At 45.7% G+C, this 23,484-nt stretch overlaps 2 protein-coding genes across 4 annotated transcripts in view; both read right to left on the reverse strand.

Moving 5' to 3' along the window:
- Positions 1-1,529, reverse strand: part of LOC130378413 (uncharacterized) — a 31,904-nt gene extending 30,375 nt beyond the window's left edge. The window contains 1 exon segment of the mRNA XM_056585186.1: positions 77-1,529. Coding sequence (XP_056441161.1) covers positions 77-159 — 83 coding nt within the window. The 5' untranslated portion in view covers positions 160-1,529.
- Positions 1,530-13,775: 12,246 nt separating this feature from the next.
- Positions 13,776-23,484, reverse strand: part of LOC130378412 (NLR family CARD domain-containing protein 3-like) — a 36,523-nt gene continuing 26,814 nt past the window's right edge. For 2 of the 3 annotated variants that reach the window (XM_056585185.1, XM_056585184.1), the window contains 5 exons: positions 17,996-18,169; positions 16,427-16,600; positions 16,092-16,265; positions 15,869-15,915; positions 13,777-14,391 (listed from right to left, as the gene is read on the reverse strand). In XM_056585185.1, the coding sequence (XP_056441160.1) occupies positions 13,805-14,391; positions 15,869-15,915; positions 16,092-16,265; positions 16,427-16,600; positions 17,996-18,169 (1,156 nt within the window). In that variant the 3' untranslated portion in view covers positions 13,777-13,804. Of the gene's footprint in view, positions 14,392-15,868; positions 15,916-16,091; positions 16,266-16,426; positions 16,601-17,995; positions 18,170-23,484 lie in introns of all 3 variants that reach the window. The other variant, XM_056585183.1, reaches the window with a different exon arrangement.

Here is a 23,484-nt window from a genome sequence, read left to right on the forward strand (position 1 = left end):
ACTAATGATGGAGTCATGATGTATCACTCGTGAGCTCTGAGATGGACAGTCACAGACAGAGAGATCCTCTTCTTACCTTTTAGCATTGCTCCGGCGGCCATGTTCCCCAGACAGAGTGGTCTTAGAGGTAGGACCCCCCTCCCCTCTCTCCTCATCCATAGTAGACTGGAGACCTGGACACAAACACAAATCATATTGTTTCTACTGCCACTCGGCATTGGTTCACTCTCTGTTTTTTTAAATGATGTCCAACCAGTTGGACCTCTTCCCCTCCCAGTTCATACTCCTCCCAGACTCTGCTTTTATATGAGCTGTGTATTCTGCTCACAGGGGGCTGTTGAGGCAGCGTCTCTCCTAGACGCAGATTCGTAGACCCTCTCATTCCCAGAGGTTTCTAATATACATTTAATAACGTAACATCATTCAAAACAGAAGGTCTCAAAAGGCTACAAAATGTGTCTGATTAGATCCAGTTCACCGTGCGGATATCATACCAACTGCTCTCTGTGCTGGTTAAACCGCTCTGGAGGCAGGACCATACATGGACTTCCTCGTGTGATATGACATCACAACCAGATCGGTGAGGCAGGCCCACAGAGAACAAGACCCGGTAAGAGACGTTTAAACACCTTCGCAAAGCAAGATGGCCGTCTTCCTGTCTAAATAATGTTATCATAATACTGCACTAGAAATATAACAACAGTTCATTCTGTCCTAAGTACCTACCTTTAAAGTCAACCAAGGACACAAGGAGACACAAGAAGAAAAAGTCATTATTAACGTCATCCTGACACTTGACTCCAGGCTGGAAGGTTCAGGGTTCACACAAACACACACACATAAAAGAAAAAAAGTCACAAACGGTCTACTCTTCTGCAGTCTGTGATACAATCAACTCCAGCGGTAGTAAAGTGGATCATAATGCTAGGTCCGTTTTGAATCCCTTGAAAAGGTGCACTGCAGCACCACCTGCTGGTGAGAGGATGTCAGTGGGATGGGCTGAGCTGAAGAACACAAACCAGTCGTCACCAGTGACTTCTGTGTTGAGGCGGTTGCGGCAGTGTTAATTCACCTCGAAGGTCATGTCCCTCTCCTACGAGTGATGCTCTCAGATATAGAGTTGGCCTTCACCACTTCAGAATGATGCAGGCCCACAGAGAACAAGACCCAGTACAAGATGACGTTTAGACACCTTCACTAACCAAGATGGCCGTCTTCCTGTTGAAATAATGTAATCATAATACCCCACTACAAATATAACCACTGTCCATTCTATCCTCAGTACCTTTAAAGTCACCACAGGACCTGTGATTAAGAACCAATACTGAATCAGACGAAACAGTCATTATTAACCTCAACGTGACGCTTGACTCAAGGCTGAAAGGTTCTGGGTTTGATCCCCAAAGCCCACAGTCTAACACGTAGTAGCATTATACAGAGCAGGAATCTTCAAAATTATTCAATAGTAATTTTGACAAATAGCCATGCATCCATACATTGACTAACTTTTTTAACCAAGTGGTTTTACAGGAAACAAACTATCACTACAGTACCTCAGTCGTCTTCGTGCTGTGATGAAGTGAGCCACACCAAACCGTCTGACTCATATCAAGGAAATGATGTACAACCAGTTGGACCAGTTCACCTCCCAGTTCATACTCCTCCCAGACTCTGCTTTTATATGAGCTGTGTATTCCGCTCACAGGGGGCTGTTGTCTCTGTTAACATTGGACAAGAGGCAGGGTCCCTCCAAGACGCAGATTCATAGACCCTCTCATTCTCAAGGAGGGCAGGACTATATATGGACTTCCTCGTGTGGTATGACATCACAACCAGATCTGTGATGCGGGCCCACAGAGTACAAGACCCGGTACAAGATGACGTTTAAATGTCTTCACTAACCAAGATTCCTGTCTAAATAATGTCATCATAATACCGGACTGCAAATATAACAACAGTTCATTCTGTCCAAAATACCTTTGAGTCACTCAAGGACGCAAGAAGGCACAAGAAGAAAAAGTAATTATTAACGTCAACCTGACAGCTGACTCCAGGCTGGAAGGTTCTGGGTTCGATCCCCAATACCCACAGTCTAACACGTAGCATCCTGTAGAGCAGGAATCTTAAAAATGATCAACTTACTGATAGGATTCAAAGTTATTCATGTTTATGATCTATCACAGATAAGAGTGGACTACAGTATCTTAGTCTTCTTCCTGGTGGACCAGTTCCCCTCCCAGTTCAAACTCCCCCCAGACTAACCTCGAATAGGCGGCTGATCCATGACCTCACAGTGATAATAATAATCAGCTTATTGAAGCATGGACAGAAAGCTCTGAGCTCTGTCCACTCTGAGTACAGAATACTCAGTGTGGACAGAGTATTCAGCGTACAGAGAGTACACGGAGTACTCAGCGTGTTCATTCTGAGTACTCAGCGTACAGAGTACTCAGAATGAACACACACACACACACACACTAACACACACACACACACACACAGACGCCACCGTGGGCGGTGGGGCTCTCGTACCTCTGGAATCTCCCGACACCATTACAGGTCTTACTTCACTGGACGACATTTTATGTATTGGCAGTTTAGGTGTTATGACACTGGTGACGGTGTTATTTCTTTACCCTGCTCCAAGTAGGGAAAACAACACAACACAATGATGATCACACTTTAGTACATAATACAACACAACGATGATCACACTTTAGTACATAATACAACACAACGATGATCTCACTTTAGTACACTCTTTTGACGTCAGGAGACAAGATGGAGGCCTGTGTTGTTACACTTCGTACAGTTGGTGTTGTGGTGCTCGGTCTCTGGCGGTAACGCAGGCTGCAGCTACCGGGGCATTCCACAGCCAACACTCAGCACACCATGTGACCCAGGCAGCCAATCAGGTCGCCCAGGCAGCCTGTCTCGAAACCAGTCAGATCAGTCCTGGGCAAGCAGCCATCTTGGTTCTACACGCAAGCTGGGTGGGGAACTGAATGAGGATTTATACATTCTATTATTTGATCTGCAGAAAGATTATATCTCTGTTTTCATGATGTTAAACGAGACATATTATGGTGTTTTCCCAACAAGTAAACAAAGTTTGACTTCCAGAAAACATGTTTTTGAAGCTGTTAGCTGGAAATAGCTTTTAGGAAAAAAAGAATTTGCCTAACGCTGTTCACCTCTGTTTCAGTCCCTTCAGAATGCGCTGTTTCTGGTGTCTGTAGCTTTAATGCAAATGACCTGCTGCCCATTGACCAATGAGCTGTCAGACTGAACCACAACATGGAGGAGGGATTGTTGCCGTTTGCGGACTCCTGGAGGTCTATATCTATATAATATAATATAATATAATATAATATAATAATAATTATATTATCCATGGGTATTTAGATAATATTATATCTAATATCAAGGCCAAAGGCTATGTGCACCTTGGATGATATGAATTATAAAGACTGCGACTGACGTCTCTGGTACTTCCACAACAAGTAAAGACTCGTAGTGGGGGATATCTCGGCCATGGTTGAGAATAATTGGGGGAAAGGAACTTTGGCCTTGACTCTCTGAAGTCCATGAACCGCGACATGGAGGAGAAAAGGATTGTCAGCCAAGCTCACACACACCTACACACACACACACACATACACCTACACACCTACACACACACACACACACACGCACACACAGATCTGACTGGGGATAGTAGAGGTTAATTCACTTGAGGTGGTAAACAGGTAATGTTTTTAAGCTGTTTATTCTCTTGCCAGATGGACTATCTAGAATAGGCTACTTATAAATATTTATGAATATTTTTACTTTTATTAAAAATAAAATACCCAAAAATTATATTCGGGGCTAATTAAATAATATCCGGGGCTTTAGCCCCCAATAAAACAGCATAGTGACGCCCCTGGGTTCTGGGTTCAGGATCTGTGTTTTGGATGTCTGGGTTTAGGTCCTGGGTTCAGGGTCTGCGTCCAGGGCCTCATCAACCAGGTAAACACGCGTCCTGCCGTCCTCTGAGCTCCAGGAAACGCACCAAGTTCCAGGTGGTTCATATTTAGCTCAGACCTCATTCACTCAATACATTCATGATCCAAAATCTGACGGCAGCTGACCTCAGATCTATTGAACTGTGCTTTTATTTCTTTCACTTCATACGTTTCGAACAATCCTGTTGCTGGAGGCAGAGTTTTTTGCAGACAAACTAGACCAACCCTTGAACATTTTAAAATGTAAATACACACAAATTCCTGTATAATAAATTGAGGTGTATGACAGCTCCATCTGCTGGACAGTTTGGACAACAGTCTCACACCAAACTACATTTTCCGTTTGAACCAACGTAGCTATAGTACATTGATGCAAGACCGGGTTGGTGGTTTGAACGTGTTGTAGTAGCAGAGAATAGCCTGCGGGGGCACTATGTACATTGTTAAATACATGAATAGGCTTGAATTTAGTAGTAATATGGATGTTTTATGTTTTTACTAAATGGATTATGTGAACATTGCTGAATAATATTAATTATGTATATTAAATGTATTGCAGGAGTTTAGCTTGAAATTAACAAATTTAAAGGACAATTAATGAACCGCAACAAACATTCAAAAGTCAATGTAGGATTTTAATATATTAACAAAAATGCTTGACAGAAGTTGAATACATATTTTTGTAAAAGAAAGCAGAGGAAAACATTTTCCCAAATTAATCATTTCAAAATGTCAGCACCATTCAGAAAGCAAATGAAGAGGTTTGTGTAAAAGCAGTCCTCCCTGACCAGCTCTGTCCCTGACTCAAAACCCTGACTCTCAACCCTGACGCTGAACCCTCTGAGGGCAGGAAGACGTTCCTTCAGTGTAAAGGTTCAAGAAGGCACTCCTTCAGAGTAAAGCTTGAACCACGGAGAAGGAAGAAGAAGGGGAAGGAGTTGAGATTAGTGAAGTAGTGCGGTTAGTGACAGACGTGAAGGAAAGGTGTGTGGAAGCACACGGGTTCATGTGGGGTCAAGAAGATCACTCCCACTGGAGGTCAGTGATCCATCAGCCTAAAACCACTGAGCTTAGAAGGTCTTCTGAAGGACGAGGCTCAGGTGAACTGAGGAGACGGGACCAGCAGGATGTCAGGATCAGGTGGGACTCAGCTCAGGTGAGTCTGCCCCCGACCAAACACGATCAGGTGAGGTTCAGCCCTCAGTGTAAAAAAGAAAAAAAAAAGAAAACATGCGTTAACTATTAATATTAATACTAATTCTTATAACAATAACAATTATTATGATTATTTACATTTACATTTAGGGCATTTAGCAGACGATGTTATCCAAAGCGACTAACAATAAGTACATTTTTCATAAGAAGTGAAGCAACAAATCACAGTAAAGATGTTCATAGCACCAAGTGCAAGTACTAACAATCGCTAGGCTAACCCATTCCCTGTGTACACAGTGATAGCAGCTACTGCAGATGCTACACAATTAAGTACTATGAATATGTGCAATGTAGATTAAAAGCGTACAATAAGTGCGTACATTAAGTGCCAGGACGTACAACATACAATGGTGGCCGGAAGGGACTGGATGGCATTATAATTTTACTATAAGTGTCAGGCGGGCTCTTGAAAGAGGACTCAGATGCAGAAAGGCGAACGGGCCAAACAAACTTTTTTTCGGACTGCCTGTCCTCCCGTCGAAACAAGTGATCAAAAAACTTAACAAAACACTAGAAACAATAATAATGAGAAACTCAACTCAACTCTGATTCTTGGTTCAGGTCGTGGCAAAGACAAGGCTGTGAGTCAGGAGCTGGAGGTACACGGACAGTGACGAACGAAATACTCTGGCGACAACGACAAGGGAAGACAAAGCCTATATACACATGAGGAGGGGAGACACAGGTGGAAACAATCAGGGATCAGGGGAGATACCAGGGCCCAGTTTCCCGAAAGCATCGTTAGCCTAAGTGGATCGCAGAGTGGGTCGTACGAACATCGTACAGTTTTCACACCGTTTTCCCGAAAGAATCGTTGGTAACGAACGTCTTGAAAACGCTCGTAGCTAACGAGTGCTCCAGGGTACTCGTAGGACGCTAAGAGCATCGTTAGCCTACTATAGAGTGAACTCATTTTTGCATGAGGGTGACTTCATTCATAAAAAAATTAAAACATTCGGGAGTATGCAAGAATACAAATTATTCTAAAGAGGTCAGAGACTCCGTGCACAGCCCCGCCTTCCCCAGTGAACCAAGAAACCCTGCGCCGTGACGAACGGGGGATTTTACCTCCTGGGTTTTACACAGGAAACTTGAGATAAGAAGGTGAAATCGCCGGGCGTGCCAATAAGCTGTGACCGAACCGGCTCGGCAGTGTAGGAAGACCTATAGCCAGGGTTCGAGTTAGGTGGGAGCCAGTGGGAGCTGAGCTCCCATAGAGAGAGGTCTGGCTCCCATGAAAGCAGTAAACTCAAATATCTTTGGGGGTCTCGGAAAATACAGCCGCATAATATTGTAATTACAAATAAAGCTATTTTCCCTTCCACATGCAGAGTAATATTGACGTTAAGTGTGATAATAGAACGCCGGTCATTATCGGGAAAATAAGCCCAGACAGGGCGAACCGGACACCGACGCAAAACGGAGGTGCTTAAGACCTGAAGGGGCTTATTTTCGATTATGAGCGGCTACTTGCCAAACGAAAAAATAGCCTGACACAAGGTGTCTTTTTACAATTTATTTGTTACCATACGTAGTGTTGATTAGCAGAGAAATAGTTAGCCAAAGACGTTGACGTCGCTTAGCAACCGAAGAAGCTGGCGTTGATGTGAAGGGCCCATGCAAGTGAACGGAGCGTTCCACCACGGCATTGAGAAGAGCCGTGTCATAATAGCCCATACCTCCTATATCTCCCCCCTCCCCTGTCAAAATTCAGCGCAATGGAATCATAACTCAAACCCTGCCTATACTTCATCCTGCCCAACAATATGGGCAGGATCTAGACCAAGCTCTCCTAATCGGGTCAGCAATAGCCGTGTTTGAATGATAATGAATGAATGGAACGTTGCATTTAAATATTCAATGCTAGAGAGCCAATCAATGAAACCTTAAGTCGGCTCTCTTGCTGCGCAAAGTATGTTTCAGAAACCAGCACATTAAGATAAATGTAGTTGTCACACAACCTATTTTGGACTTTTGTAATATGGAATTATTTCAGGGGGGGAAATGCCGTGAATAAATGTATGCAGTGCGTTCGGGATTAGGACTGATATATATGTCGGCCTAGGCCTAATCAATTGTGTTTTAATAACTTTAGCATTCATATTATTGCAGTCTATTATTTTCGTAGGCTAATCTGCTGTTGGCGTTGATGGGGGGGGATATTTTAACCCATTTTAACCCCATTTTCCTGCGACATTCCTGCGTCTCCCCCATCTACATAGCCCGTTTCAGCACGTGTCAGTGGACAGTTACAATCCTGCGATCAACGTGAGTGCAGTGAAAGCGCGTTCACGTTAAGAGGAGTTTCGGGAAACGCTCCAAAGAAATTATCGATGGTTCGAAAGATCCATCGGGAGAATGATCTTACGAGCGAAGATCCATCGTTATCGGGAAACGGGGCCCTGGTCTCTAGCATACTTGTTATTATTCACTGATTATTAACATGTACACACACATACAGTTACACAGTAAGACATTCAATCACACAGTTATACAGTAATACATAAATATAATAGATTGAAATATTTATTTGAGTGGTTCATTTATTTTAAATGCTCTTAAAAGGTCACCTATTAAATCTATGGGCCCGTTGGCTGTGTCATCGTCAGCAGTTACCAGGGACCGTCCTGCCATCGCCTCTACCCACCACGGAACCACCACCCTCTCAGGCTACCCACCACGGGACCACCACCCTCTCCTCTACCCACCTCGGGACCACCACCCTCTCCTCTACCCACCACGGGACCACCACCCTCGCCTCTACCCACCACGGGACCACCACCCTCTCCGGCTACCCACCACGGGACCACCACCCTCGCCTCTACCCACCACGGGACCACCACCCTCTCCGGCTACCCTCCACGGGACCACCACCGTCACCGTCAGCAGGTCAGAGCCCCCTCACAGCTTCACCCTTTAGAAATTGATCTATCTTTTTGAATTGTCTTCACCCTGGAGGCTTACCTACACCAATCGCACCGACACCACACAGCCACACTACCACGCACACAACAGACGCACGCTACCTCCCACACCTACATCCCATCATAGACCCCCCAGCCTTCCGTATAGACCCCCATACACCCACCATTACCCCAATAGACCCACACACACATATCAAACCACAGAACACACCAGACCCACACCAACACACCCACATACACAACCACTCAGACCACAAAGACCACCTCCACCATCCACCCGTCCACTCCTCCCACCACCACCAACACACACCCGGTACATTGCACCAGACGGCCCAACCCGTGGAAAAGACGAAGTATATTTAAAAATACTCCAGAGAGAGCGGTGTCCTCCCGGGAACTCCCCAGGGAACACACACTACTCCATACACCGTCCGCCCCTCACTCACCACTCATTACCAACCCACACCCCCTCGACCTACTCCCCCCCTCCCCCATACCGACCAGTCCCCATACCACCCCACCTCGAGCCTGGACCTTCCCCTCACCGACACCTCCACAGCCCACACTCAGCCACACAGATCCCCCCCCCTCCCCCCTCCCTCGGCCTCCCCAACCAGCACCCACGCACACCCTAGATCACTCTATTTAGCCCCACGCCCCACACTGACGGAGCTCACAACTATACACGCAACCAGAAACACAACAGACCCCCCCCTCACACAACCGGCCCTCCCCCTCCCCCCTCCCTCAAGGATAAGGGGTAGGGGTAGGGCCCGCACCTTCCCTACCTGCAGCAGGAGCCAGGACACCCACAGAGTCGCACCACACACCCTCCACACCACCTCAGATCAATTACCCCCCCCCCAACTCAACCAACCCCCCACCCACCCATCCCCACCCTCTCCCCCGCTCCCCCCAGTCAGAAATCCTCTCACCAGATGAACCTCCGTCTCAGAGGACCGAGCAACAACCAACACACCACCATACACCACCCTCTCTCCAGAGTTCCCCCTCACTCCATCCACACACTTGCATCCAACCTCTCCCACTCCCAACCCCCGCAAGGAGACAATCCTCCACATAGACGCACAGGTCATTCATACCCATAACTCCCCACCAGATTCCACCACACCCCACACACCAACACCCAGCAGACCCCTCCTTAGATCACACACACGCACCAACCTCATTGTGGACCTTGTTGACTCCATCTCACTAAAATCCATCCCCCCCCCCCCCCCTCTCCCCCATAGGTCTCACCAGTGGCCTGGCGAAAAATCTAAGAGCAATGCTGAAGGGGCCGACTAAGGTCAACACGACCACATGAACCCAACTGACCAAAACTCATCCCCCCTCCCCCCACAACCTTCTGACCAGGTCACTGTAGACACCAACCCTCCGGCCCCCACTGCCCCCCCCTACACTACCCCCTCCAGATATCATACCACAGTCTATCCCCTCCCCGACCAATCCTGCAGTCTTAAAATACTATCGACCCACCTACCATAAGGTTAGGGGGGGCCACAAGCTGCAGGATTGGTCGCACCTAGGACACACACCCACACTCATCATCGGCGACTCCAATCTCGATAGAATTCTCCCACAAACACACGCACACATACAAATAGACAGTTATCCCGGGGCCACCTTAGGACATATCTTACACATCCTACAGAAAACACACACTCACACACAAACAGTCATCCTTTCAGTTGGCATAAACAACATGAATCACAACCCCGAACTTACGTCCATCAAACAAATATCGGCCCTTAATAAACAGGCACTTACCACATTCCCCAACGCCACCATCCACTTCCCAGTCATCAACCACTCACCGAAACAACAGCAGAACCTACGCCACTCAACAGCTACATAGTTACTGATCTCAGTGCCCTGAGAAACTCCCCACGACACCTTCACCACTCAACCTGACAGCATACACTAGACACCAAACACAGCACAACACATCCTGGGACTGTAAGCTCCCAGGATGTGGACCCTGACTACATCATGCAATCCCAATCTGAAGCCCCCTCTAATAACACCAAGTCTCCTCTGCTGTCCGTCCAGTCCACGAGCACACCCTCACATCGCACTGTGCAGCTTAGACTCCACCGCGTCCTTAATTCGGCCTCGTTAAGTCCCCTCACCATCACTCCCGAGCGCCGACGGCCGAGTGGAACCACCGACCCGAAGCCTCGACCGAACAAGACGATGTTCAAAATGACCAGACACGATCCCACGGGGCATAAAGTTAGGGATTGGACTATTTGATCCATCCAGCCCGTAGTGATCATCGGTGACTCAACCCTGAGTCTGGTCCCTCCCCACACACACAGAGACGTCCACATGGAGAGTTATCCATAGATATGAGCCCCCCCCCCCCAAAAAACCAAAACCCAGGGAGGAGGTCCGAGAATAATATCGGAAAAACATTTCTTGTTCTGTTTATAATTTCTTATTAATCTATTATGGAAGAATCATTCACTAATAAAACAAGAAATCATCGGCTGAACACACGAGAACATTCAGTTGGATCCACTGAGTTGTTTATTGGAATTATGCTTCATTAACAAAAAAGACAGAAAAATAGTCCCTTACATGTTAGTGTTTCCCATACATAGACCATTGTGTGGCGCGGCGCCACAGAATCAACATCGAGCGCCACGAATTGATTCTGGCTTTTATTTTATTTTTTATTAATTCTTTTTTATTTATTTTTTTATAACGTGATTTGGAAATCTAAAAAATGTTCTGTCCATTCATCTCCGCATAGCAATCGTTCTCCCTGTCATTCTCGGACACACACACACACACACACACACACACACACACACACACACACACACACACACACACACACGGAGCAACGATGCTAACACATGAACCCACCGATGTCACCCGTCACTTAGCAACCGGACACGCTGGGGTTGATAAGTTACCGGACTACTGTAACTACTACGGAGTGATAATAACAAAGACGTGAATCAGGCAATAAATCCACTTTCCTTGACAGCGGTAAAGTTCGGTGTGCATTAAAGTACAGACGGAGTGGACCAATTGCGAACTACTGCAGCTGCTCTAAGTTAAACCCCAAACTAATCGGAATAAGTATTTATAGCGGACTACACCACCTATTCTATTCCGCATAGAATTCTATTCCGAACCGATTGAGGCGTATATATATTATACTTTTCTATTCCGATTGAGCTGTTCTTCCACATCTATGCGGATCAGATGTGTCTGCATGTAAACGCGGAGTTACATGCACACTCACTGACGGCTGATTCGCCCGCTCCTCCTGTCCACGCGCAATGCTTGAGGTCAATGGAAAAATATATTTGGCACAGAGAAGACGGTCTGCGACATTTGCAGTTTACCAAAGGTTAGTATGATATACTGTGGTCTAACACACCTGCCCAAATTTTTTGTTAACTCAGAAAAGGTAATATTAGCTTTATGAACTCAACGTTATTGATATTGAACATCCCGCACCCGTCATCATAGACAACGTCGTTGGTAACGCAGCGAACACTGTGATTAAAATGAAATGCGGTTATAGTTTAGATAGGCCTATACGGTGCCCATATCAAAAATAATAGAAAAAATGTATAACATTCTATTCTTAATATTATTTTATTCTGACTCTGAATGTTTGTTGCTTTAATCCAGATGAGTATTGAGAAGTGTTTTCTGCACCAAAAAAGGCCTCGTCCAGACGACGTGGAGCAGCTTGAGGAGGTAGTTAGCTTAGTCTGAAATTATGTTGAACAGTCAAATGGCTGTGGCTAGTAAATGTTTATTAAATATATAATCAATTTATTTTGAATGTTCCTAGGCATCAAACAGTGCTGAACAACCCAGTGCTTCTCAGGGGCCGGGCTGTTCAGGAGAGATACTGATTAATATAGGCCAGGAGGACAGCGGACAAAATGTTGCTGAAACAACAGGTGTGGTGGAAACAGATTAGTGTAGATTTTAACTTAAAAAAAATAAGAGTAGGGAAAGTAATTTCGATCCTTCTGTTTCTGGTAGAGAAAATGTGCTGATCTGTTCATTGTAGGTCATCCAACCCTACATTACTGGCCTGGAGACAGAACTGAAAAGGAGGTTCCAGGAGCTGGACATCCTAGGAGCCTTCCATGTCCTTAGATCTCAGTCGGCTGCCCTCCCTGACAATATGTGCATTGCATTCATTATTTTAGTTAGTTGCCTTGTTGTACCTAGTAGTATATTGTTACTATTTATTTTATTTTTCCTAAAAAAGTTAAATATGGTTCAGGTAGGTCTTGAGTTTATTTGTATTTGAAATAAAAACCTCCAGCTTTAGTTGTCTGTTGCAATTCATTCCTTGAATGTCACAGAATCAAAAGTTCAGGTAAAAACTAAACTCGTGCGCTGATGCCCCGCGCACCACACATTGGTCCTTGGTCTGTGGGAAACACCTAAAACAATAGAAGCAGCAGACTTTACAAATCATCAACAGGAGTGCACATATCTTTAAAAAAAAAAAAAAAAAAACCTCCCGCCACTTGAACAGTTTCTTCCCCTCTTCAGTTGGGTTCCTTAACAAGTCCCAGGACCACCACCCCCACTGACTGACACTGACTCTGGCACTCATACCCATCACCAATTTGTAAATTCTTATATTCTTGTATCTTAAATTCTTAAATTCTTGTATCTTTTACTTTAGTTTTTAATTTTATTTATTCTATTTTATCCTTTTTTTAATTGATCGCTTATGTTCCTGCTTGTCTATATGGTGTTACATATATCTCTTCTTCATTGTTCATTGTTATTGTCTTAATGTATGCACCTTAATCACCAAGCCAAATTCCTGGTTGGTGTAAAACCCTTCTTGGCAATTAAATCCTTTCTGATTCTGATTCTGATTCTGATTAATAACTGAACATGTTCTGCAGCCGTTTGGTTCCCATCAGAATACAAAAAGTCAAGATTCAGTTTAAAGTAATTTACAACATGCAACATTATCCCATAGACCTCTTCTCTCTAATTATGAATAAAAAACATCTGCTTTAAATCAGGATTATGACAAATGATATCAGAGCCCTTAAGACCAAAACTGGTGACGTCTGAAATTACACAAAGATTAACCATCAATAGGTATTTTATATACATTTCAAATAATAAACAGGCTTCTCTAACTATGGGAGATCTTAGAAGTCTTTTCATGTTTTATCATGCTATACCAGAAGAGAGAGAGAGAGAGAGAGAGAGAGAGAGAGAGAGAGAGAGAGAGAGAGAGAGAGAGAGAGAGAGAGAGAGAGAGAGAGAGAGAGAGAGAGAGAGAGAGAGAGAGAGAGACTATGTGTGTGCGTATGTGGTTTTTTTATGTGTGTGTGTGTGTATGTGTGCCGGTGTATGTATGGTGTGTGCCGGGGCGGCACACACCATACATACACCGGCACACATACACACACACACACACACACACACACAAACAACGTACAAAACGAGGTGTCCCGTTTTGTTTTCTACACCCGACACAGAGACGCTGAGGACCCCCCCCCACCCCCCCCCTGGGGTCCGCCGCTAACCCAGAGCCCCGGCTCTGGGAGGTGTGTGTGTGTTTACGGGCACGCAGCCCGTCCTTTGTCCGGCACCAAACGAGGTGTCCCGCGCCTGTTTTGTTTTCTACAACCGACACAGAGAGGCTGAGGACCCCCCGACCCACCATACCCTCACCCCCGGGAGGAGGTCCTCCTGGGTGAAGGAGGACCAGAAGGTGTGGAGGTGTGTCAGTGTGTCTGAGGACCCTCCTCCACCTGGGGACACTCTGTAGAAGGACAGAGAGCCAGGGGACACTCTGTAGAAGGACAGAGAGCCAGCAGGCCGGTCCAGATACACTCCTACTCTGGTGGAGCCAGCGGGGCGGAGAGGGAGGTCTGTCTCTGTACCGTTGTACCAGGCAGAGTAACGACCATCAGAACAAAGAAGACTCCAGGACTTGTTGTTCCATCCAAGCAGGCTGTCATAACCCCCTCCTCTCCTTGTGATTCCTCTGTATGTCAATCCTATATCAACCAATCCTTCCCTCTCTACCTCCCAGTAACAGCGGCCAGTCAGAGCCTCTCTACCCAACACCTGGGACCAGGAGTCAAATCTGTCTGGGTGATCCGGATACGACTGGTCCTCATCAACCCGCGTCACCTTCCTGTTGTCCTCAGACAGAGAGAGTCGCCTGTGGGCCGTGTTGGGGTCCAGTGTGAGGTCACAGGCATCTGGGGGAGAACCAGACATGATGAGCTGCTGAAGCGCTCTTCATCCTCATCATCATCATCACTAGTACTGTTCTCCTGCGCTCTGTGTACATATACATAGATATGAACAGATACATACATATACATATGTACACATTCATAGATACACACCCCTCAACAATGACGTTATGAAAACATCAACAACAATATTATGAAAACATCAACAACAAACATCTCTCCTTGGATCCAGGCTGCTCTTCTTCTTTTTATTCTCTTTCTTTTTGTGATCGCTCTCTCTTCTTCTTCAGCCCCCTCCCCATCAGCCCCCCCCCCCCCTCCTCAGCCCCCTCCCCCTCACCCCCCCCCCTTCCCCCCTAGTCCTCCCCCTCAGCCCCCCCCTCCCCCTCAGCCCCCCCCCCTCATCCCCCTCCCTCTCATCCCCCCCCTCAGCCCCGTCACCCCCCTTTCCCCTTCCCCTCACTGCCCGGTCACAACCCTCCCCCTCCTCCCTCAGCCCCTTCACCCCCCTCCCCCTCACCCCCCCTCCCCCTCACTCCTAGTCCTCCCCCTCAGCCGGTCACTCCCCCTCCCCCCCTCCTCCTCACCCCAAGTCCTCCCCCTCAGCCCCCCCTCCCCCTTCACCCCCCCCTCCCCATCACCCCTAGTCCTCACACTCAGCCCCCCCTCAGCCCCGTCACCCCCCCTCCCCCTCCCCCTCACCCCTAGTCCTCCCCCTCAGCCCCGTCACCTCCCTCCCCCTCACCCTCACCCCTAGTCCTCCCCCCCCCCCCCCCTCAGCCCCCTCTCTCTCACCCCTTCACCTCCCCCTCACCGGCCCCTAACCCGGTCACCCCCCCTCCCCCTCAGGCCCTTCACCCCCACACTCCCCCCCCCTCAGCCCGGTCCCCCCCCCCCTCCTCACCCCTAGTCCTCCCCCTCAGCCCCTTCACCCCCCCACCCCCACACTCCTCCCCCCTCAGCCCGGTCCCTCACCCTCCCCCCTAGTCCTCCCCCTCAGCCCCGTCACCTCCCTCCCCCTCACCCTCACCCCTCCCTCAGCCCAGTCACCCCCCTCCCCCTCACCCCTCAGCCCCTTCACCCCCCCTCCTCTTCCCCCTCAGCCTCCCGTCAGCCCGGTCATCCCCCCTCCCCCTCCCCCGTAGTCCTCCCCCGTCAGCCCCCCCCCCTCAGCCCCTTCATCCCCCCACCCCCACACTCCTCCCCCCTCAGCCCGGTCCCCCCCCCCCCCTCACCCCTAGTCCTCCCCCTCAGACCCCCCTCAGACCCGTCACCCCCCCTCAATGTAACAATGTAATACCTGCTGGGTTTTATGCAAGCAGGTTTAACTGTGATGGTGGACAGTATTAATATACGTAAGATACATGATGTCAGCCATCATCTTCATTCCCAGTAGGATGTGACCTCACTTCCTGCTGTGTGGATGGACTTTCCATCTCAATAGTGTGTGTGTCATGGGATGAATCAAACAGACACTCACATCTCTGTGGAGCTGGTTTCAGCCTCCACACTCCACCGTGCTCCACACTGGGGGGGAAACAAAGTGAGAGCAGCATGTTGAAACATTCACCTTCATCATCTGCTGTCTCATAACGTTCTGCACAACATGAGTGACAGCTGCCTCTTCAAACCACTTCATCTAGCAGCGGCATGAATCCTTGTAGGAGACTTTGTCCCTGAGTGGTGAGCTGTCCTCTCCATACCTGAGAGTGTCCAGTCTCCAGCGTGGATCCTCCAGTCCAGCAGAGAGCAGCGCAGCTCCAGAGTCTCCTGGGTGATTGTAGCTCAGGTCCAGCTCTCTCAGATGGGAGGGGTTGGAGCTCAGAGCTGAGGCCAGAGAAGCACAGCCATCCTGTGTGACCAGGCAGCAAGACAATCTACACACACACACACACACACACACACACACACACACACACACACACACACACACACACACACACACACACACACAGTGAGAATTATTACTTTTCTGGAGGTAAATATGCTCTGATTTGGAACTTGTGGTGGAACTGTTTGACCATTGAGTGAAACTGACCTGAGAGTGTCCAGTTTACAGTGTGGACTCCCCAGTCCAGCAGAGAGCAGCTTCACTCCTGGATCCTGCAGATCATTGTTACTCAGGTCCAGCGATCTCAGAATAGAAGTTTCTGAGCTGAGAACTGAGGCCAGAGCTTTACAGCATCTCTCTGACAGATGACAGCCTTTCAAACTTCACACACAATAAACAGAACACTTTAGAAACTGTGATTAATGTTGAATTTCAAATTTGTTATTAGACGTTTCTTTAGTTCAACTAAATGTCAATACAGTAGATCTTGAAAATATGAAAAACTTCGAATTCAGATAACTAAAGATTCAGCAAACTCCAGAAAATGTCCATAAAAAGAGCCAGTTCTAATAAGAACTCTACTCTAAAGTCCACTTTACTGTCCGACTACATGATTATGAATAGAATAGGAATAGAATAAAACAAACACCTTATACCATCATTAACAAACTGAATCCAAGGTACACCTTTTACTCTCATGGCAACACAAATAGAGTGAGATTGAGGTCTTGTGTTTGATAAGATGAGTGGTAATGACGCTGTGATGCACGCAGACTGCCAAGGTTTAGTTCAGTGCTGGGTTAAATAGCGGCTGTATTGCAGCGCCGGTGTGACCGCTCTATTGGGAAAGAGGACCCACTTAAGTTCCCCTGTAGACACTCTGCTTTAATCAGAAAACTTAAACACTGGTTTGTACTTTGTGCAAAGTTTCATTTAAATGTCACCGCAGCACTAGCGTTATTCAAGAGCATGTAAATAAATGCACTATTCAGGATGACCAAGAGAAGAAAATAAATCCTAAATGGAGTATTTTATCCAATCAGCAGCCGGTTATTGTAAGTAGGTAATTGATTGAGGAGGAGGAGGAGGATGAAGAGTTGGTGGGTGAGGAAAGAGATGTCACGGCGCTGCTGGTAAAAACAGAAACAGACCCCCTATCAGTGCTTACGTTAATTGTACAGTGGGACGTCCCGGAGCGCAGAGGGGAGGGGGATCCAGTGACTCAAAACGGGGGTTGATAACGGAATAGAGTGCCTATGTAGCTTCTCTCACTAAAAAAACCTAAACAACGCTGTGTGAACATCAGGGAAATGTTTATTTTTATTACAGAACATGCATGGGTTGGAAATGTAAAATAAACGAATACATGGCAACAATCGTTTTCACAAGCAGCATTTATCCATCAGACTATTTAATGAACCAGGATCAATGGATTGCTGCCTGTGCGCCGCGATGCACCGGCTAAGACATGCACCCTGCCGTGCACCGACTGTAATGTGCACGCCGCAGTGTACGGACCCTGACCGCAAGGTGCGCGCCTCAGCTTGTATTTTGGATTAAACAGTGTTGCTTTGACGTTGTGGATTAGAAAATAATCCATTGGTTTACCGTTAATATCAATCTAAATTAATCCACTGCCAAATATGGATCTTGTTAAAACTCAGACGTGAGATTTTACTGGGGCACAGCAGATCAATACTGGGGCACAGCAGATCAATACTGGTCCTCTGATATGGAAATTGTGGTGGAACTGTTTGACCATTGAGTGAAACTGACCTGAGAGTTTCCAGTGTACAGTGTGGACTCCCCAGTCCAGCAGAGAGCAGCTTCACTCCTGAATCCTGCAGATCATTGGCACTCAGGTCCAGCTTTTTCAGACTAGATGAGTCTGAGCAGAGAACTGAGGCCAGAGCTTCAAAGCATCCCTTTGAAAGATGACAGCCATTGAGGCTGCACACACAATAAATAAAACACGTTACGATCTGTGATTAATTTTGCATTTGAAATGTGTTATTAGAAATGTTTTATTAGTGTACCTAAATGTCAATACAGTAGATCTTCAAAATATGACTAATTTAGAATTCAGATAACTAAAGATTCAGAAAACTCCAGAAAATGTCCAAAAAATAAACAGTTCCAAGAAAAGGTGATTTAACTTTACTCTAAAGTCCACCTTACTGCCTGACTACATGATTATGACTATAATAGGAATATAATAAAACAAACACCTTATACCATCATTAACAAACTGAATCCAAGGCAAGGGTTAGAGGAGGGAGGAGATGGTAGAGGGGAGAAGAGGCGCCCTGTCAGCTGTACAGATTACAGATTAAGTTAATCTGGGAAGAGCCTCTCCCCCACGCGTACTACTGCTGTGTCCACTGTGGTCTCCACATTCTTGATCGGCACAAAAGATTTTTGCTTGTCTGGAATCTGACTGGCCAGCGTATTTGAAAACCAGCACAAGTGCATGTGTCACTTGACCTCCCCTCCCTCTGTCCCTCTCCCCCCTCGGTCTCTCTGTCCCTCTGTCCCTCTCCCCCTTCTGTCCCTCTCCCCCCTCTGCCCCCCCCCCTCTGTTCCTCTCCCCCCTCTGCCCCCCCCCCCCTGTCTTACCCTGAAAATTCACCTCAAAACGAAAATGAAAACACAAGATGTTTGTGGAACTTCAATGGGGAATAAAGACTAACAAGACAGATTATAACATTGAACACTACACAAGCATTAATCGTTATTTTTTCATTTATGCGATTAATTTTTCATATTGACAAAGGAGGTGCTGGATGTATGAACATAATTGTATGACCATAATTGCTCAAAAAGTTTGGATGGCTCTTTATTCTACCCAGTTTTCATTGACGTGGCTTAAAATTACCACCACAAACTTGGTGTCAGAAGTGGGATGTGGGACGTGAACTGACTGATCATTCCTGCGGGTGTGAGAGTTGACAGGGGGACTCCAGGAGAGTGGGCGATCACGGGTTCACGCGGTGAGATAGAAGTGAAGTGTTGAACAGGGCATGTCAGGTTTTCGTTTCTTAAACCTTCACGGTGTATATACTGACTCATGTAATTTTTTCGGTTTAGTACATGGCTTTGTTAAACCTCGGGGACAGCGTGGTTTCATGGCGGCTGATGGTAAACCCAACGATATCGACCTTTGGTTTTGGATATACTGGCTTAAATTTCCCTTCCCAATAGTTTGATTTCATTCAATGATAGTTGAGGTTATGGACTTCAAAGTTGGTTTTACCAACGGCGTTGTTAGGTTTGCTTATCATTTAATGCGCATGACATTGGCCATGCGCATTAAATGATAGGTGGGAGAGTAGTGAGTAGTGAGAAATTTAATCAAAGTGGATACTGTGATCAAAATTTTCACTAGAGAGGTCATGCCAAGGTTTGAAATTAGCTCAGAATATGGAATGGGACGGTCAAAACAAAAATCAACAAAATCTTTGCAAACACTCAATTTAATTTGGTAGATGCACTACCACTAACACTAATGAGTTATCACATGCAACCTAACAGAATGACTCATCTAACCCGCATGTAATGGTCGGTGGCCAGGCCACTGGCAGGGTTACAGTCACTCAAATTACAGTTGGCTCCGAGAACTCCGGCATTAATGAAACCTTCACAGGATGGATGGAGAACCTGTTTGATAGGTGGAAGGGCCTGATCCAGTCAGTACCCATCGCGGGAATAGTGGCAGTAACTGTTTTAGTTGTGGTCGGTTGCTGTTGTATTCCTTGCGTACGAGGGCTACTGAATCGGCTGATCACCTTAGCAGTGAGTACTCCAGGAGCGCCAGGTGCCATCCGGGCTCACATGGGGAGCAGGTATGACCCGGTGTACTTGGACGAGATATCACCTGAGGGGCCTGGCCTGATCCAGCTGCAGTATGTAGAATAGTCCCCGGGGCCCCGTTATGTGCACCACCTGTATCTAAGATAATCAATATTCCTGGTCTACTTGAGTGACAAATTATTAAACAACCAAAGAGGGTCATGTTAGTTATTGCATTGTATTGTTTGGTTGCGAGTATAACGTGTTGTTTCTGTATCACTACATTGTAATGGGATTGTTGAGTTCTTTGAAGCGGTTGGGACGAGGGCTGGGTAAAAAAAATTGGTAAAAATCGATTTTGGATTGATTTCATTAAATTACAATTTTGCATAATTGATTCATAGGGCATGAGATAATCTTTTTTGTTACCATTAATATTATTTTTGCACTTTAATAAACAATGCCTAATGCAATTTGCAGTGAAGGAATGTTGTAGTGTGAGTACACTTTCGCTTAATTTCAAAATTGCCCTTTTGAGACTTTTTTCATTATTTAAGAGCAGATTGAATCGAATCAAATCGTGAATAATCGATTCAGAACCTTATGAGTCGAAATCGAATCGATTTAGGAAACTGGCCACGATACCCATGCCTAGTTGGGACCATGTTCCTTACTTCTCATACGGGCGGCTGGCTCACATGATGTGCAAGTAACCTCTCCATGTGAGCGGCGCACTTGACAAAAAGGGACGAATGGCCTTATGGACTACAGGACCTGATGATAGCAAACAGGATCAATGACTACAACATGTCCAAAACCCCCCAAATAAATACAACACACAAATAGATGAAGATCTCCACAAATCTGTGCATGTCTGCAGGGAATTTTGAATCTAAAAAAGTATTCTAATGTCAATTATTTTTGCATGCTGAAGGTCTAACACTTTGTGTACAATTACCATTAGACAATAACAATTAGGGCATTTAGAAGACGCTTTTATCCAAAGCGACTTACATCGGTTAATACACACATTGACACACCGACGGCAGAGTCAACCATGCAACAGCAGGCTCATCAGGAGCAGTTAGGGTTAAGTTTCTTGTTCAGGGACACATCAATCACTCAGATTTTTCTTTTCTTTCGCTTTATGGGGTTGCTGTTATATTTAAAAATGATTTTCGGGGGAAACAGATGTTATTTGGTGATTTTCCATCATTCGAATACCTTTGTGCTGTATTGAAATGCTCCCCCAGAGTTCTCCTAATAATTATTTACAGGCCACCCAAATACTCTGCAAATTTTTTCGATGAATTCACAGAATTATTGTCTAGCATCTCCACAGACTTTGACTGTCTAGTTATAACTGGTGACTTCAATTTTCATACTGATGATTTGAATGACAAGTGTGCAAAAAAACTTTTTACCATTTTGGACACATTTGAACTGTCCCAACATGTGAAAGAGACTACTCATTGTAAGGGCCACACTCTAGACCTGGTTATCACAAAGGGCCTCAATGTTTCTGATCTCTCTGTGACTGATCCTTCCTTGTCTGACCACTTTTGTGTTTTCTTTAATATATCTTTTATTCCCGACATACAGACAAAATCAAATACTGTCAAAAAACGGTATATCAATGAAGAATCGTATGTACTTTTTAGAAAGGCCATCTCCTTACTACCACCTCTCAACCCATGTTCTGCTGATGATCTTGTAGAAAACTTTAATTTGAACATTTTGAAAGTCATGGATGTCATTGCACCTCATAAGGTGAAAACGATTTCTGGAAAGCAAAAGGCACCCTGGAGAAAAGCTGCCTCTGTAACAGCACAGAAAAAAGAATGCAGGAAGGTTGAACGCATCTGGCGTAAAACAAAACTTCAAATTCACCATGATATCTACAAAGAGAGCCTCCGTGCCTACAATTCAGACTTAAAAAGTGCTAGAGAAACATTTTTCTCCAATATCATTAAATCCAATAATAATAATGCAAAAACCCTATTTGCAACTGTTGACAGACTGACCAACCCCCCAACACAAATTCCACCTGATCTCCATTCCACGCAGAAATGCAATGAGTTTGCAGCTTTTTATACTGATAAAATTGAAGGCATCAGACGCGCCATCAATATCTCCACTTCAAACAAAAATGTTGGACTACCACCCTGTTCAGGCAAAAGTAACGTGGCAGGGATGGCATGCTTTAATGTTATTGACTCTAAAACTCTTGTGGAAACTGTTACACAACTAAAGCCATCCACCTGTTGCCTTGATTCTTTACCTACCAACCTCTTTAAGAATGTTTTTGACTGCCTAGCAATAGACATATTGCAGATAGTTAACAACTCTCTCCAGTCAGGCAACTTCCCAAAAGCCCTGAAAACTGCAGTTATGAAACCCCTTTTAAAAAAGCGGAGCCTAGATACCTCTATTATTAACAACTACAGACCAATATCAAATCTGCCCTTCATAAGTAAAATCATTGAGAAAGTTGTCCTCCAGCAACTTAATCACTTCCTGGCATCAACTGGTTGTTATGACACCTTCCAATCAGGATTTCGACCCCTGCACAGCACTGAGACCGCCCTCATTAACGTTGTAAACGACATCCGTCTTAACACAGACTCTGGCAAAACCTCAATACTAATGCTACTAGACCTCAGTGCTGCATTCGACACTGTAGACCATACAATACTTTTGGACAGGTTAGAAAACTCGGTGGGGCTTTCAGGCACAGTCTTAAATTGGTTCAGATCCTACCTACAAAATAGGAACTACTTTGTTTCCATCGGCGACTTTGTATCAGAATCAACCAACGTGATGTGTGGAGTCCCACAAGGTTCGATCTTAGGACCCTCTTTATTCAACATCTACATGCTCCCACTAGGGCAAATCATGCATAATAACAATATTGACCATCATTGCTATGCTGATGACACGCAAATCTATGTATCGCTATCACCAAATGACTATCGGCCCATAGATCTGCTGTGCCAGTGCATTGAGCAAGTGAAAGACTGGATGTGCCGAAATTTCCTTCAGCTAAATGAGGATAAAACAGAGATAATTGTATTTGGTGCTAAAACGGAAAGGCTTAAAGTAACCCAACACCTTCACTCTCTGTCCCTGAAAACCTCAATCAAAGCCAGAAACCTAGGGGTTATCATGGATTCTGATTTACATTTCGAAAGTCACATCAAATCAGTTACAAAATCTGCATATTATCACCTTAAAAATGTAGCAAGACTTAGAGGGCTCATGTCCACAGAAGACTTACAAAAACTTGTACATGCCTTTATCACTAGTAAGCTTGATTACTGCAATGGTCTCCTTACAGGTCTCCCAAAACAAACTCTAAGGAAGCTTCAGTTTGTTCAGAATGCTGCAACTCCCTGAGGATTTAAGACTTGCCCCAACTCTGAGCACCTTCAAAACAAGATTGAAGACTTTTATGTTTGCTTTAGCTTTCTGCTAAA

The sequence above is a fragment of the Gadus chalcogrammus genome, unplaced genomic scaffold, assembly GCF_026213295.1.
Source record: "Gadus chalcogrammus isolate NIFS_2021 unplaced genomic scaffold, NIFS_Gcha_1.0 GACHA076, whole genome shotgun sequence".
In the NCBI taxonomy this organism is placed as follows: Eukaryota; Metazoa; Chordata; class Actinopteri; order Gadiformes; family Gadidae; genus Gadus; species Gadus chalcogrammus.